This window comes from Zootoca vivipara, chromosome 6 (assembly GCF_963506605.1).
Source record: "Zootoca vivipara chromosome 6, rZooViv1.1, whole genome shotgun sequence".
NCBI classification, from domain to species: Eukaryota; Metazoa; Chordata; class Lepidosauria; order Squamata; family Lacertidae; genus Zootoca; species Zootoca vivipara.
The window spans coordinates 40,333,569-40,347,675 of record NC_083281.1 but is presented as its reverse complement, the minus strand read 5'-3'; the positions used below and the strand labels follow the sequence as shown (position 1 = coordinate 40,347,675).

Here is a 14,107-nt window from a genome sequence, read left to right as displayed (position 1 = left end):
GTTATGTGGCGGGGTATCGTCACCCCCCGCCTCCAAAGCCGCATGCCTCCAGCTACAAACTCCGGGTAGAAAGCCCGCTCAGCGTGGCAGTATTGGCAATTTGCCGCCCTGGGTGTCGCGGCGCCTTGCTACGCCCCTGGGCAAAGATTTTTGGTTTTGAATTTTGCCGCTTCACCCATTTCTTTTCCAGCCCTGGTGTTTTTACCTGTTTTATTGCAGATGCCAGTTGATGTCCCGCAAGCTGAACCTGTAATTCTCTTTCCATTTTTTACAGGGGCTAACGGGAGCAAAAGGGGAACCAGGACCTTTTGGGCGACCTGGCCCCAAAGTGAGTGACTGTTTTCTGTGTGACTGGAGGAGATGGAGTGGTTCTTTTAAGACTGGCTTGTGATTGTGATGCTGTAGTGGGGGGCTGAAGTTCTCCAAATGAGGACCAGTTGGGGGACAAAATGATTCAAAGTGGTTTTCGATGCATGTATGCACTGTATACATCCCCCAGCAACTAGAGCAGGGGGAAATGGGGGATGTAGAGTAATTGGCCTGTGCAAGGTAACAGAGGCCTTAGGTGAATTCAGACAACAATACTGTCCAGACTGCACCTGCAAATACAAGAGGTTCAATCTGATCTGGTAGGGCTGGGTCCTTGGAGCTCATATCTGGATCTGCCCCATGAAGTAGATCTGCAGCTTAAGGCATATCCCATTTGTGTGGATCCTGCTACACTGAGTATCTCTTCCTTCTTGCATTCACTCAGGGCCAGACTGGACTTCCAGGACCTCCAGGGCTTCCAGTAAGTGTTTATTCTTTATTGGCTATATTTGTAAAGAAAGTATAGCGCTATATGAACTCACCCAGTGTACACAATCACACCAATGTGTTGAATTATAGTTGAGTGTGATGAGAGAGGGCTTGCACACTCCCCATCTCTCCTTTAGTGCAGCAGTAAGGAGGCGTTATATAGCATTCACTTTTAAACTAACCACAGTTGCTTGTTACCTTTGGAACATGGGGAAACTGTGGTTTGTTGAAACAAGCCAAAATCAAGTTGTCCTTTATGGTGCTGGCTTGTTAACAATCCGTAGTTCAGACAGAGAGGGGAGCTCTCATTAGTTTAAAGGTGGAAACAAGTGCTTCTGATCTCTTCTTTGCAGCCATGCCAGAGGGGAGGGGGGAGCATATGAGCCTGTGGCTCATCAAGGCTCGTTCTTATAGCTCTGAGCTATAGTTTAGGGCAGGTGCAGCCAACATGGGCTACTTTGGGCCAATTACCATCTCTTAGCTTAACCTACCTTGCAGGGTTGTCGTGAGGATAAAATGGGGAGTGGGGGGGGGAGCTATGCATGAAACCTTAAGCCCTATAGAGGAGAGATGGAAGGTAAACATACTAAAAACTAAGTCATTTATTAATGTCCCATTGATTTAAGTAGAGCTACTCTAAGCATGGATAACAGTTCAATCCTAATTATCCATCTCTACTCATGTTGAGTGGACAGAAGGTGGTGGACTCCTTTTCACTGGAGGCTGTGTTTTGCCTTGTAAGTTGTTTTACGCCTCTGCATTGTGGTTTTGATGGATCTGAGTCCTGCATACTCAGTTGCTATATTAGATCTGGTTTTAACTGTTTTTATTTGCCTAAACCAGGCATCCCCAAACTTCGGCCCTTCAGATGTTTTGGACTACAGTTCCCATCATCCCTGACCACTGGTCCTCTTAGCTAGGGATCATGGGAGTTGTAGGCCAAAACATCTGGAGGGCCGCAGTTTGGGAATGCCTGGCCTAAACTGTCCGTAACCCAAAGAGAACCCTGGTTATGGGGCAGGTGACTCAGAAATGCAACAGTTAATTAATATGATGCAACCAGATTGGGAAAACGAGACAGCCGCTCTGCCTCTGGGAGAGGCCTCAGCTGCAGCCTTCACGTTTTTCAGCTGGTTTCTTCAACGCAGCATGATTGTTTACTGTGGCTGTCTTCTCATTTCAGGGACCTGGGCTGAAAGGATCTCCTGTAAGTGCTGTTCATGTGAGCTTGGGTTTGGCTGATGGGAGGCAGTGTGCTGGATTTGTGAGGGGTGCTTACAGGAGCGTGTGCTCATAGCTTGGCTTGGAGGAAGGGGCAGCGACCCAACAAAAGGGTCTTGCATTGTCACAGTGTTGTGAGCAGTGATGTGCCATTGGTTTGGCTTTTTTTTATTTATTTGCAAAAATCACTTTATTAGTTCAGCCATTTGGAAGAGGGATATTGATCCAAGAGGTACTGGGGGGGGGGGAGTTTTTCCAGCCAGTGGGCCAAATCCTGGGTTCCTTCGCTCCCATGAGCTCCTTTGGTGGGTAGGTAGGGATGCCCACATGCCAATCACTTGGTGTCATCATGACATCATGAAACGAAGATCCTTGCTGATCTAAGAAGGGCTTTAAAGAAGGGCTTGAATTCACCAGGGTACAATTCCACTTGGGAGCACTGATTGTCACGGAGCACATTTCAAGGTGTTCCTTTGCAGCCACATCCTTTTAAAAAGTAATAATAATAACCATTTATTGGGCTTTATAAACAAAGATAATGGGGATAACAAATGAATAGACCCAAGTCTATTCATGTCATTTGTATATCACAAAAACAGAATGATAAATTTGCAGGGATATCTGTGGTTCATTATTTGTGGTCAATGTATCTTTACAGCCACATCTTTACCTGCCCCATAACTGACATATATGATGACAGATGTGGGACAAGGGGATGTGGCTTGGGGGGAAATAGCCCCAAATGAGACCCCTGCAGGACTAATTTGTCCCATGAGGCAGAGGTTGCCCACTGCTTCTCTGCATGCACCAGATTGCTGAGTGACAGCAAGGGGTGGGTGAGTGGGAATTTTGCTTAGTGGCAGAGCACCTGCTTTGTATGCAGAATGTTTGAAGTTCAGTTTCCGGCATTTTCAGTTAAAAGAATCCACTAGCAGGTGATGGGGAAGTGGCCCTTCCCTACCTGACCTGCTGCCAGAGTATTGGGCTAGAATCTAGAAGATCAATATAACTCAGCATAAAATAAACCATCCTTATCTGTTGATAACTATCCAGACTTTTGCTGGATTAAAGAGATTTTTTCCCCCTTGCTTGGTCAGTGGCCAGAATTGGAAAATGCAAACCCAAAAGCGCCTCCAGATGAGCGCTTTCTCCTGTTAAGTGTGCACATACTTGTGCTGCCATAGGGCACGTATGTTCAGTAATGTGTCACTTAAGCGGGAGAATGAGGCGCTGCATTTTTAGCAGACATAGATGGAGCTGTTTGCTGTTAGCCAGAGAGTGCCTGCTCATCTCTCCTTCTTGCTTGTTAGCCTAGCAAACCCTTTGCCACCGCAGACGTCCGGCAGAGCCTGAACAGGTGAACAAAGGGCTGTTCCCATCATATGACTAAAAGAGAGCATTTTCTCCTCTCTCTGCTTCTTTCTCTTAAGGGCTCTCCAGGCCAGGTTGGACTCCCTGGAGAAATTGGAGCTTTGGGACCCAAGGTAAGGGATCCGGCTGAGACGGGTGAATACGGCTTGGGGTTTGTTGGCTTTCCTAGGCCTGTTTTGCAATAAGAGCCTGGCTATATGCTGCTACAGTTGTCATGTCAGAAGTAGATAGGCTTTACCTGTTGAAAATTAAGATGTATAGAGTAACTAAAGGGGATTACAGGTAAGCACAGGGGAAGCTAAAGCTGGAGAGCCATATCTTAATGGTACAGCATATTATTATTATTATTATTATTATTATTATTATTATTATTATTATTATTATTCTGAATTATGGTGCTGGAGGAGACTCTTGAGAGTCCCATGGACTGCAAGAAGATCAAACCTATCCATTCTTAAGGAAATCAGCCCCGAGTGCTCAAAGGAAGGACAGATCCTGAAGCTGAGGCTGCAAAGCTTTGGCCGCCTCATGAAGACTCCCTGGAAAAGACCCTGATGTTTGAGGGCACAAGATTGAGGGCACAAGGAGAAGGGGACGATGGAGGACAAGATGGTTGGACAGTGTTCTCGAAGCTACCAACATGAGTCTGACCAAACTGCGGGAGGCAGTAGAAGACAGGAGTGCCTGGCGTGCTCTGGTCCATGGGGTCACGAAGAGTCGGACACGACTAAACAACTACTAATTAATTTAAGCATTAGTCATTTTCAAAACAAAAGTAACTCAAAGGGACTTACAACAATAATCAAGCTCACACTAGCATAAAATAAAACAATGACATATCTAAAATAAAACAATGACATATCTAAAAGACAACCCTCTTTTTTTAAAGGCAGGATTAAAACATCCCACCCAGTCAAGGAGGTTACAGTTAATTAAGAGCCAAAGGCTTGTAGAAAAATAAATGTTTTTGCCTGCCGCCTTAAGATATGTAATGATGGCATCAGGGGAGGTTCCCTGGGGAGAGCATTTCACAAATGGGGAGCCACTACTGAAAAGGCCTGTTCTCATGTTGCCTCCCTCCATATACTTGTTATTTACCTCAACTGCCTCACTCGTCCTCATCTCTCTCTCCCCCCCCCAACTCTTAATGAAAATTTGCCACTAAAGGGGGGGGGGAGAGAAGGTGACCCAGAGAAAATGGCTGGAGAAAGGCATCTAGGGGCACTGTAATCGTCTCCAGCTTTCTCTGCTTTTCTCCCAATGATTTTTTTTAGAATTCTGAATATTCAGAGCATAGATATTTTTCTGACTGTAGCACGTAGCCAGGCCTTAGACCAAATGTTCATTGGCATCCAGAACTTCTGTGATATATACTTGCATATTCAAATGGATAGACCATGCTGCACAAACAACTCAGGTGGGGGTGGGAACCCATAAGGCTGCAACGATATGCAAATCTAAACATAAACAGATGGGTGGGTCCCCCTGTAGCCGAAGGGCTCATGTGCTAAGACAAGGAGAGGGGAGAGGACGAAAGATCCAGAAAGACCCAGAAAGAAATATGTCAGTATAAAACGAAAACGGCTACATCTCTTCCCAATTGCTTCCATTCTCTCATCCTCTTCCCTGTCACTAGGACTGTGTATGCCAGGCATGTCAAACCTGCGGCCCTCCAGATGTTTTGGACTACAATTCCCATCTTCCCCAACCACTGGTCCTGCTAGCTAGGGATCATGGGAGTTGTAGGCCAAAACATCTGGAGGGCCGCAGATTTGACATGCCTGGTGTATGCTAAAGTAATTGAACCTCTCTGCCAAATTCTGTATCAATATGTGCTGTAAGGTACAACTTGCATAAATTATGCAAAATTATATTTGCATAAACTATGTAGCGCATTTATTCTGCATGTTGTTGTTTTGTGGTATTCCGCAAAATGTATGTGCTTTTTATGTTAGGCATGAAGGCAGCAGGGGCGAGAAAAAAGTGCCCTTCCACCTAATTCAGAAATCCCTTTCGGTTCAGACACACTCTAAATGGGTTTGCCATGCATGCTTTCCAATATGCCTTTGTAAACATAAGAAACATACATGCCCCCATGTATAAGATGCCCCCTCTTTTTTGGGACTCCAAATTGAGAAAATGGGGGTGATTGCCCAGAGTTGTTGAGCTTTTTTGGGGGGGGGGGAGATTGCCCAGAATTGTGTTGCTTTTTTTTGAGGGGGGGGGGGGGTTTGCCAAAAAACGCTCAACTGCAGGACCGCCACCAGCCAATCTCACACACACACACAAACCCATCAATCATCTGCATACTTGCCAAAAGCAAGCGCCAATTGCCCGCCCAATTGCCGCAGCAGCCAATAGCCAGTGGACCTTGCAATACCCACCAATCACCCGCAAAAATGCCACTGACAATCTCCTGCTCGCGGCAGCCGTCAGTCACCTGTCCCACCTCTCCACTATCCATGTATAAGAGGAGCCCAAATTTTAAGCAAATTTTAAAAATAAAATAACCCCGTCTTATACACAGAAAAATAAGGTACTTTTTAGAATGAAACTTGTATTCAACTTCCCCATGGTGTTTTGCTCATCCTCTGTGCCACTCTGCAGAATTGTGGCGTAAACACAACCTGACCTAAGAATTTTCTTCCCTGTCCTTATCACTATACGTACATTCTCAAATTCCCCTTTTCTCCAAGTGGCCAAGCAGTCTTTCCAAGGGCTGCAGGTCAGTGGAAGAGCAACTGCTTTGCACTCATGAAGTCCCTTATTCAACCCCTAGCGGCATCTCCAGCTAGAGCTCTGGGAAAGGCTGAGACTCTGGAGTGCTGCTTACTAGTCACTGTTGACAATAGTAAGCAAGATGGACCAATGCCTGGCTTGCTATGAATGAGGCAGCTTCCTGTGTTCAAGCCAGGTCGTGTGTTCTCATCATCTGCTAAGCCATTATTCACAAAAAGACAGCCTCTATTCTTTTTCCTTCCTCGGTTAACTCATCCTCTCAGCAACTCCTGTCACAGTCATTATCTTCACCTTGATATTGATGCCATCTTACCGGCAGTCATTGCACTCTTGCTTGCTCATCAGCACCTTTGGGTATTTGGACCTTCATGTCTTCTACAGGTGGCTGTCAGTGATTCATGTTAAAAAACAACATTTAGTAACTTCCCTGCGTAGGGAGTGTGACAGTATTAAAGGGGAACAAATGCACTCCGGATTGTTTTTTCACATGTTAGGCTGCTAGTCTCTTGACTTCCACGTCTCTTTTTCAGGGGGTACGTGGACCAGAAGGGCCACAAGGGCCTCCAGGGCCTCCTGGGAAACCTGTAAGTTTTATTGCTACTACCTGGGGTAATTTCCATAGAATTGGAGGGGAAAACACTTACCAGGTTGGAAGCAGCCCTGGCTGACAGCTAGAGACTACAATGCCCATGATGCCATGCAAGTGTGATACTTTATTTTTAAAAAATGAGCAACTACTGTGGGCTGTGGGAAGCACCTTTCCTTGTGCAAGTTGACCATACACATTTATTTTTTGATCTGTTCCAGGCTGTGACCTCTATTGGTTGAATCATAAATCTTTTCTTCCGGTTAAAAATAAGAAGGGACAGTCCTCTTCTCCCTTTCTCAGGCTGATGCACATATTGACTTTTTGGAGACTTGATTGTTTTTATTTTCTTCTGCAGGGCCCCGTTGGGCGCATCCAAGGAGTTGAAGGCAGTGCAGATTACTTGGTAAGGAAGGTTGCATTTGCATGCCGTGTTCCATTTTTTAAAAAAATGAAAGCTACCCATCTTGTACACGATGCTTGAAAACTAGAAGGCAAAAGATAGGAAGTGCATTTGGGATTTTGGCTTGGATTCCTTTGTTGGCACATATTCTTTGGATGTTTGCGAGCTTGGAGGTTCCTGTTTTGCCATTTCTTTAAAGATGGCAGTGTGCACAGCCATAACTAGTCAGAATCCATGATGTTTGGTATGCATGGTACATGGCACACTGAATGCAGATGCATGTTAAGGACATAAGGGCCCTGCTGAATCACTCTAAAGGATCTAGCGCCTGCACCTTGTTCCCAACAGTGGCTGCCAGATACATGCTTCTGGAAAGCTTATAAGCAGGGTATGGTACTCAGCATACAGAAACTTCATGTAGCTATCATGCCTGCTGATAGGCCTATCCACCATGAATTCGTGCTTTGTGCTTTCTGCTTTTTAGGCCAGTGGCCATCACCAAAAAGCAAGCATGGCTAACCTGTGGCTCTCCAGCTGTTCTTGTTGAACTCCAGTTTCTGTCCTCTCCAGCCAGTCTGGCCAGTGGGCACAGATGCCGGGAGTTGTAGTCCACCAACATCTGGAGAACCACAGCTTCTCCATTCTTGCTATGGGTTTTCCGAGCAGAGTGAAGGGAACTTCTTTCTCACCCTCATTGCCTCTCTGCAAAAGTAAATATTCACACAGTGCATAGTTAAACAAACCAAGAGGGTTGCTTCCACAAGTTGTATACTGATGGCCACCAACTTTAGAAGAAGACTAGACAAATGCAGGAGGATAGTGTACTAACTATGATGGCTATGTTCTACGTCCACCATCAGAGGCAGTAATACCTCTGAATACCAAATAAAAAATTCCTTCCAGCAGCACCTTAAAGACCAACTAAGTTTTTATTTTGGTATGAGCTTTCGTGTGGGAATTGCAAGGAGGCTTCCTCATCAACTCTCTTTGTTTGTCCTGATGGTCTCCTCCTCTTTGCCCCTCACAAAAAATAAGGCCACATATAAACCTATTAGTTTATCACTGTAAGGTTCTTGGAGGAGGATACTACCTGGAGATCTTGTGAAAGACCAGGTAAATTGGGCTTTAGGAGGACTAGCTTGTGTTTATCCCTAGCTGCTAACTTCCTTCTCAGTTGAGACAGACCTCTAATCTCCTCTTCCCTTCCTTTTCTCCCCACACAGTGTCCAACCAACTGCCCAGCTGGACCCAAAGGCCCTCAGGGATTACAGGGCTTGAAGGTAAAGCATTACATGTTGTTTTGGGGTTGATAGTGGTTATGGTAACCTCAAGGTGTTGGGGAATCGTGGACAGCTGCTCTTAGCTAATCAATCCACATGCCCTTGAATGCTGAGGTGAATGAACCTGAATTAGCAGGCGTTGCCAGAAGGAGGCGTACAAGATGCCATCCAAATATCTTAGGGACTCCACTCTGAATTTGTGTAGGAGGTTTGGAATCAGAGTTTTCCTTCCCACGTAGACAAGCCCCACCTGCCCGTCACTTCCCTCTACAGCATGTGCAGAAACTGCCTTGTTGACCATTGAACCCACAATTGGCCTTGAAGCCATTTCCCGGGGTGTGGCCACCATCACATGCTGACAGCTTCTATGAGCCACAAATGAGAGCTGAGTGCAGGGTGGGACCAAAAGGGGACCAAATGGTGAGCTAGGCCCACACAGAAATGGCAGTACTCCATCCTTTTTCTGTGGTGGTTACTAGGCCACAAAAACATGGTGGCTCTCTCTCTGTCTCTGCTTATAATGAAATTAAAAAAATCCTTCCTGCTTATAATGATGGTTGCTAAGGGAACACATTCTATGGAACACCTGTCCATTGTGGTTGCTAAGCAACATGATGGATATGGTCCTCTAGTCTAGAGGCGGCTGCTAGGCACTGCTGTAGCTGTGATGCTGTGTTTTTTCTTCTCATGTAAGGATAGGGAACCTGTTGCCCTCCAGATGCTGTTGGGCTCCAATTCCCCTCGGCCCAAGCCAGCATGGCTAGTGGTCAAGGATGATGGGAACTGTAGTCCATCACTAAATAGAGGGCCAAGATTCCCCTATAGTGGCATCTGCTATACCTTTCCCTGCTATGTGAGTCTGTTGCTTCTTTAAATAAAACAATCCTGGAATGTCATTGTCTTTATCTGAGACCCATCTTTTTGAAGTTTCAAAACAATTTTTCTAGCCATTGTGGCTTTTCTTTCTTTCTTTCTTTCTTTCTTTCTTTCTTTCTTTCTTTCTTTCTTTCTTTCTTTCTTTCTTTCTTTCTTTCTTTCTTTCTTTCTTTCCTTCTGTCTCCAAAAATCCTTGTGCTTGGAGTTGTGAAGATGTGTTTGGGATATGCTTGGACTTATTATTGGTATGCCTGAGATCTCTCTCTCTCTCTCTCTCTCTCTCTCTCTCTCTCTCTCTCTCTCTCTCTCTCTCTCTCTCTCTCTCTCTCTCTCTGTGTGTGTGTGTGTGTGCATTTGTGTGGTCAAATCCCATGCTACAACCCCTAGCAAATCACATCGTAATTGGTTGGAGAGGTGGCATGCTGTTTGATTACAGAGTAGGAAACTATTCATTCTATGTGAAACTCAGACAGCCTTTAAAATGTTGGCTCTCTTTCTCTGTAGGGACACAAAGGCCGTCCTGGAGCTCTGGGAGAGTCTGGCAGACAGGGCAGACCAGTGAGTACATACTTGGTCTATCTCTTCACGGTACCTGTAGTTGATTATAAGGAGAAGGGTTCAGCCTGGGCAACTGAAGTGCTTTTCACACATTATACAACAGCAAACCCAGCCTGGCAACTGTATGCAAAATTAAGGCTGTTCCTATCTACTCCATCCCCCCCCCCATGTGTAGATCCTTTAAACATAAAAAAAACACCACATCATGTGTGAACCAGTCCTGGGTGCTGAGATTTTTCACCCTGATTTGTTTTCACAAAGTGTGTGTGGAAGTTATACTACATTGTGTCAAGTAATGGTTATCCCCCCCATTTGATTTTCTGTCACTTTCCTTACTGCAAAAAGACTGGTTTTTGTTTTTTTATGGAAGCACATGAACACCAAATCTGCTTTCTTTATGATTTTAAAATTTTATAAGATTAAATCCCACCTGTAAAATAGCAACAGGGTTGCCATATTTTGAAGAGCAAAAAAGAAGACACATTTACCGACTTCTACTTTTACCTTTGAATCGCTATGACGACTCTACCCATGAAAAAGAGGATGTGTCCTGGGAAAAAAGGACACATGGCAACCCAACGGAAACAGTTTCAGTGTTAGGTGTTGGAAAAGATAAGCAGATAAAAAGAAGATGTGGGATGAAGATTTTTTTTAAGGCAGAAAGAAGCAAGGGAGGATATGAAAATAGCATGACAATACCAAGGGCAAGGAGAAAGACAGACTTGTGTAGGATGATGAGGAAGACCTAATACATCTTGACAGCATAGAATTGAATGTAGATTTCCTAAATTCCTTTCCATTCTACCATAGAATTAAACGTACAGCTTAAAGTCCACATTTCAAAGCTGGTTTTTGCATTTTTGTTTCAATTGTAGCTCTGACATCTTCCTGTTATATGTTTGTTTGTTTGTTTGTTTGTTTGATTTCCTCAGGGTCCGAAGGGTGATGTGGGCCTCTCTGGAGAACAAGGCATTCCTGGCCCTCCCGTAACGTATTTATTTATTTCTGTTTCTTAATGTTCTTGTTTTTGTCTTAGGCCTGTGGGGACATAACTTAAATGTTGTATTTTGTCTTTCCACAAGGTCAGCGTAATTATATTACCTGTATTAATATGGACACTTTTTTTCTAGAAACAGGGATTTCTTCTTCCCCCCCTGCATGTTCAGTTGTGCAAATAAGTCCACGAAAGGGTTTACTAGTGTATCTGTTCACATACAACCTCACCTGGTCACCTGAAGTTGTTCATTCCTTGCCACAGGAGATCAGATATGCTATTCTTTACACCCCTGTACCAGATTACATCGAGACTTTCATACAGTTTATGTGGTTAATTGATATACAGTGGTGCCTCGCTAGACGAATTTAATTCGTTCCACGGGTCTTTTCTTATAACGAAAAATTCGTCTAGCGAACCCCATAGGAATGCATTGAATTTTTTTTGAATTTTTTTTTGCCCATAGGAATGCATTAATTGAATTCCAATGCATTCCTATGGGAAACCGCGATTCGCTAGACGAATTTTTCATAAAATGAATTTGTCTAGTGAGGCAACCTCGGCTCGAAAAATCCTTTCGTTAAGCGGAAATTTCGTTAAGCGGGGCATTCGTTAAGCGAGGCACCACTGTAACCTTCATTTTTACTTGGTATTAGGTTAATTGTTTCTATTTTTAGTTTCTCTACTTGCTAATTGCCAAAGGGAAAAAAATGGCTGGAGAAAAATATGCTTGTGATGTAGCCACTTCAGTCTAGGCATATTGGGGGGGGGGGGCGGTGAGGTGAGCTAGTGGGGAACTAAATATGGCTTTGTTTGTTTTTAAACTTCATATTATACACATAGCACTGTTTTATTTGTTACTCACCTGTGGTGCAAGTCCATTGGACTCAATAAAATTTTCTTCTGAGTAGATAGGGACAGGAAGTCCCTACAGAGGGTGGTGAATACAGCACATGATATCATGGGCTGTCCCCTGAGTTTGCTAGATGACATCGCAGGAGAGCGAGGAATTCTCAGGGATGACTCACACCCCGGCTAGCACCTCTTTAATCTCCTACCTTTGGGCAGGAGATACAGAAATATAATCAGCCGCACCAACAGGTTAAAGAACAGTTTTTATCCGTGGCCTGTTGGGCTGCTGAATGGAAAAAATTAGTGGTGCAATTGACTTCCGACAAGCACACACAGTGTGATCAAGACTGAGTGTGTGTGGGGGGGGGGTCGTTTAATTTCACTGAGCACAGGTGGTGTAGTGACAATAAAGGTTTATTATTATTATTATTATTTTATTATATGTACAGGATTGAGCTGTAAATTGTATATAATGCTTTTCATGTTTGGAATGCAGTCTGCAATCCCCTGCTGCTTTCATTGCTTGCCTCTGGAAGAGCCTTTGCAGGGTACTGCCAGATGACCTGTTTATTGAGCATTCATCCTGATTTGTTTGTAGCGAGGTTAGAGTACCTGCATCAAAGCAGGTGCTTTCTCACATTCCGGTGCATTTCCCTATCACTTTTCTAATCTCAGAAAGCCCAATCTTTTGGGGAAACACCTTTGTTGCGCAAGGTCTCTCAAAATCACCTACAAATGACAACCTGTAACAGATTTAATTCCACCCCAAAATAGTGATGGTTTGGGAAGGACCGTAATTCTTAACAGTCAGAACCTGATCACTTACCAGTGACCACTTTTTGACATGTGGGGTGTATCATATAGGCAGACTCTAGAGTCCAACGGCAAAGTGGGAGGAGGGTCCATTTGGGACTGTATTCTTGGCCAATCCATCTTAGTTTATCGCATTACCATTTAGGCATTCTGCTCTCAGGATCTCCAAAGAGCGCACTTTCCCACCGAATTCATTAGTTAAAAGCTCTTCTGCTTTGATGATAAGAAGGAATTAACAGGACGGAATTCTTTGCTGAAGCCGGTGGAAACTTTGTCTTTGCTTGAGTAAATGTTATGGTCCTTTCACTTAATATAACCATTAAACTAATGTCTTGACTCCTGTATGGGGTTGTGGGCAGGAAATATCAGCATTAGGTGATAATCAGTGAATCAGACAGAAAAGGTGGCGAGGAAACTGGTGATTAATCTTTACAGATAATGACTTCCCACGCTTCATCCATGGATGGATATTTTTCAAGGTGACAGATGGGGTGGGGGCTTGGGCAGCTTTAGCTGTGAGATGTGACCTCACCCAGAAGTAAGGTAATTAATCCAGGCTTGGTTTCCTTTTCTTTCCAGGGCCCACAAGGTCTCAGAGGATATCCTGGCATGGCAGGCCCCAAAGGAGAGATTGTAGGTACACTAGGCAGAAGGGAAATGGGGAATGCGCTGATGATGTCACAACTCAGCGGGGACACTATTTGGGAGGGGTTTGCTTTTGTCGTTGGAGCAGAAAGAGTTTGCTCTGGCTCTTAATGTCTGCTTTTTTCCACTCTGTGTTTGCATAGGGCCCTCAAGGTTATAAAGGCATGATTGGAACCATTGGAGCTGCAGGGCCACCGGTAACTCATTTATTATTTGTTTCTTGGTTTGTTTTTCTGGTTAACCCTACACATTCTCTATGGTCCCATGTTTGAGCCCTTTGCCCAGTGGCATGCAGTGAAATTTTTCATAGGGGAACAGTTAGAATCATAGAATCATAGAATCATAGAGTTGGAAGAGACCACAAGGGCCATCCAGTCCAACCCCCTGCCAAGCAGGAAACACCATCAAAGCATTCTTGACATATGCCTGTCAAGCCTCTGCTTAAAGACCTCCAAAGAAGGAGACTCCACCACACTTCTTGGCAGCAAATTCCACTGCCGAACAGCTCTTACTGTCAGGAAGTTCTTCCTAATGTTTAGGTGGAATCTTCTTTCTTGTAGTTTGAATCCATTGCTCCGTGTCCGCTTCTCTGGAGCAGCAGAAAACAACCTTTCTCCCTGGGCCAGAGGCACCAGCTTGCAAGGGATGTCCTGACATTGCACGTCTGAGCGTTGTGCCTCCCTCTTCAAGCCAGACAGAATCTTCCCAGGCTTTGGGAAGGAAGCACCAAGCCTCTGACAGGATGTTGGAGCCTAGCTGCCTCCTTCCCAAAGCTAGATGGGCTTTGGGAAGGTGGAGGAAGGGCTCTTGGATCCTGTCGGAGCATCAAGCCTCCCTCCTTAAGCTGGGCAGAAGCTTCCTAGACTTTGGGAAGGAGGCGCCAAGCTTTGATACTTTAATACTCTAATTTAGGGGACTAGCCTAGGTTTCCATGTCCACTGACTACACGTTATACTGCCTTTGACATCATG

At 44.6% G+C, this 14,107-nt stretch overlaps 1 protein-coding gene across 1 annotated transcript in view; it reads left to right on the top strand.

Moving 5' to 3' along the window:
- COL9A2 (collagen type IX alpha 2 chain) overlaps nucleotides 1-14,107 on the top strand; it is a 53,532-nt gene that overhangs the window by 13,736 nt on the left and 25,689 nt on the right. The window contains exons 5-15 of the mRNA XM_035121188.2: nucleotides 275-328; nucleotides 755-790; nucleotides 1,982-2,005; nucleotides 3,450-3,503; nucleotides 6,660-6,713; nucleotides 7,074-7,121; nucleotides 8,342-8,398; nucleotides 9,779-9,832; nucleotides 10,765-10,818; nucleotides 13,071-13,124; nucleotides 13,280-13,333. Coding sequence (XP_034977079.1) covers nucleotides 275-328; nucleotides 755-790; nucleotides 1,982-2,005; nucleotides 3,450-3,503; nucleotides 6,660-6,713; nucleotides 7,074-7,121; nucleotides 8,342-8,398; nucleotides 9,779-9,832; nucleotides 10,765-10,818; nucleotides 13,071-13,124; nucleotides 13,280-13,333 — 543 coding nt within the window. The remainder of the gene's footprint in view (nucleotides 1-274; nucleotides 329-754; nucleotides 791-1,981; nucleotides 2,006-3,449; nucleotides 3,504-6,659; nucleotides 6,714-7,073; nucleotides 7,122-8,341; nucleotides 8,399-9,778; nucleotides 9,833-10,764; nucleotides 10,819-13,070; nucleotides 13,125-13,279; nucleotides 13,334-14,107) is intronic.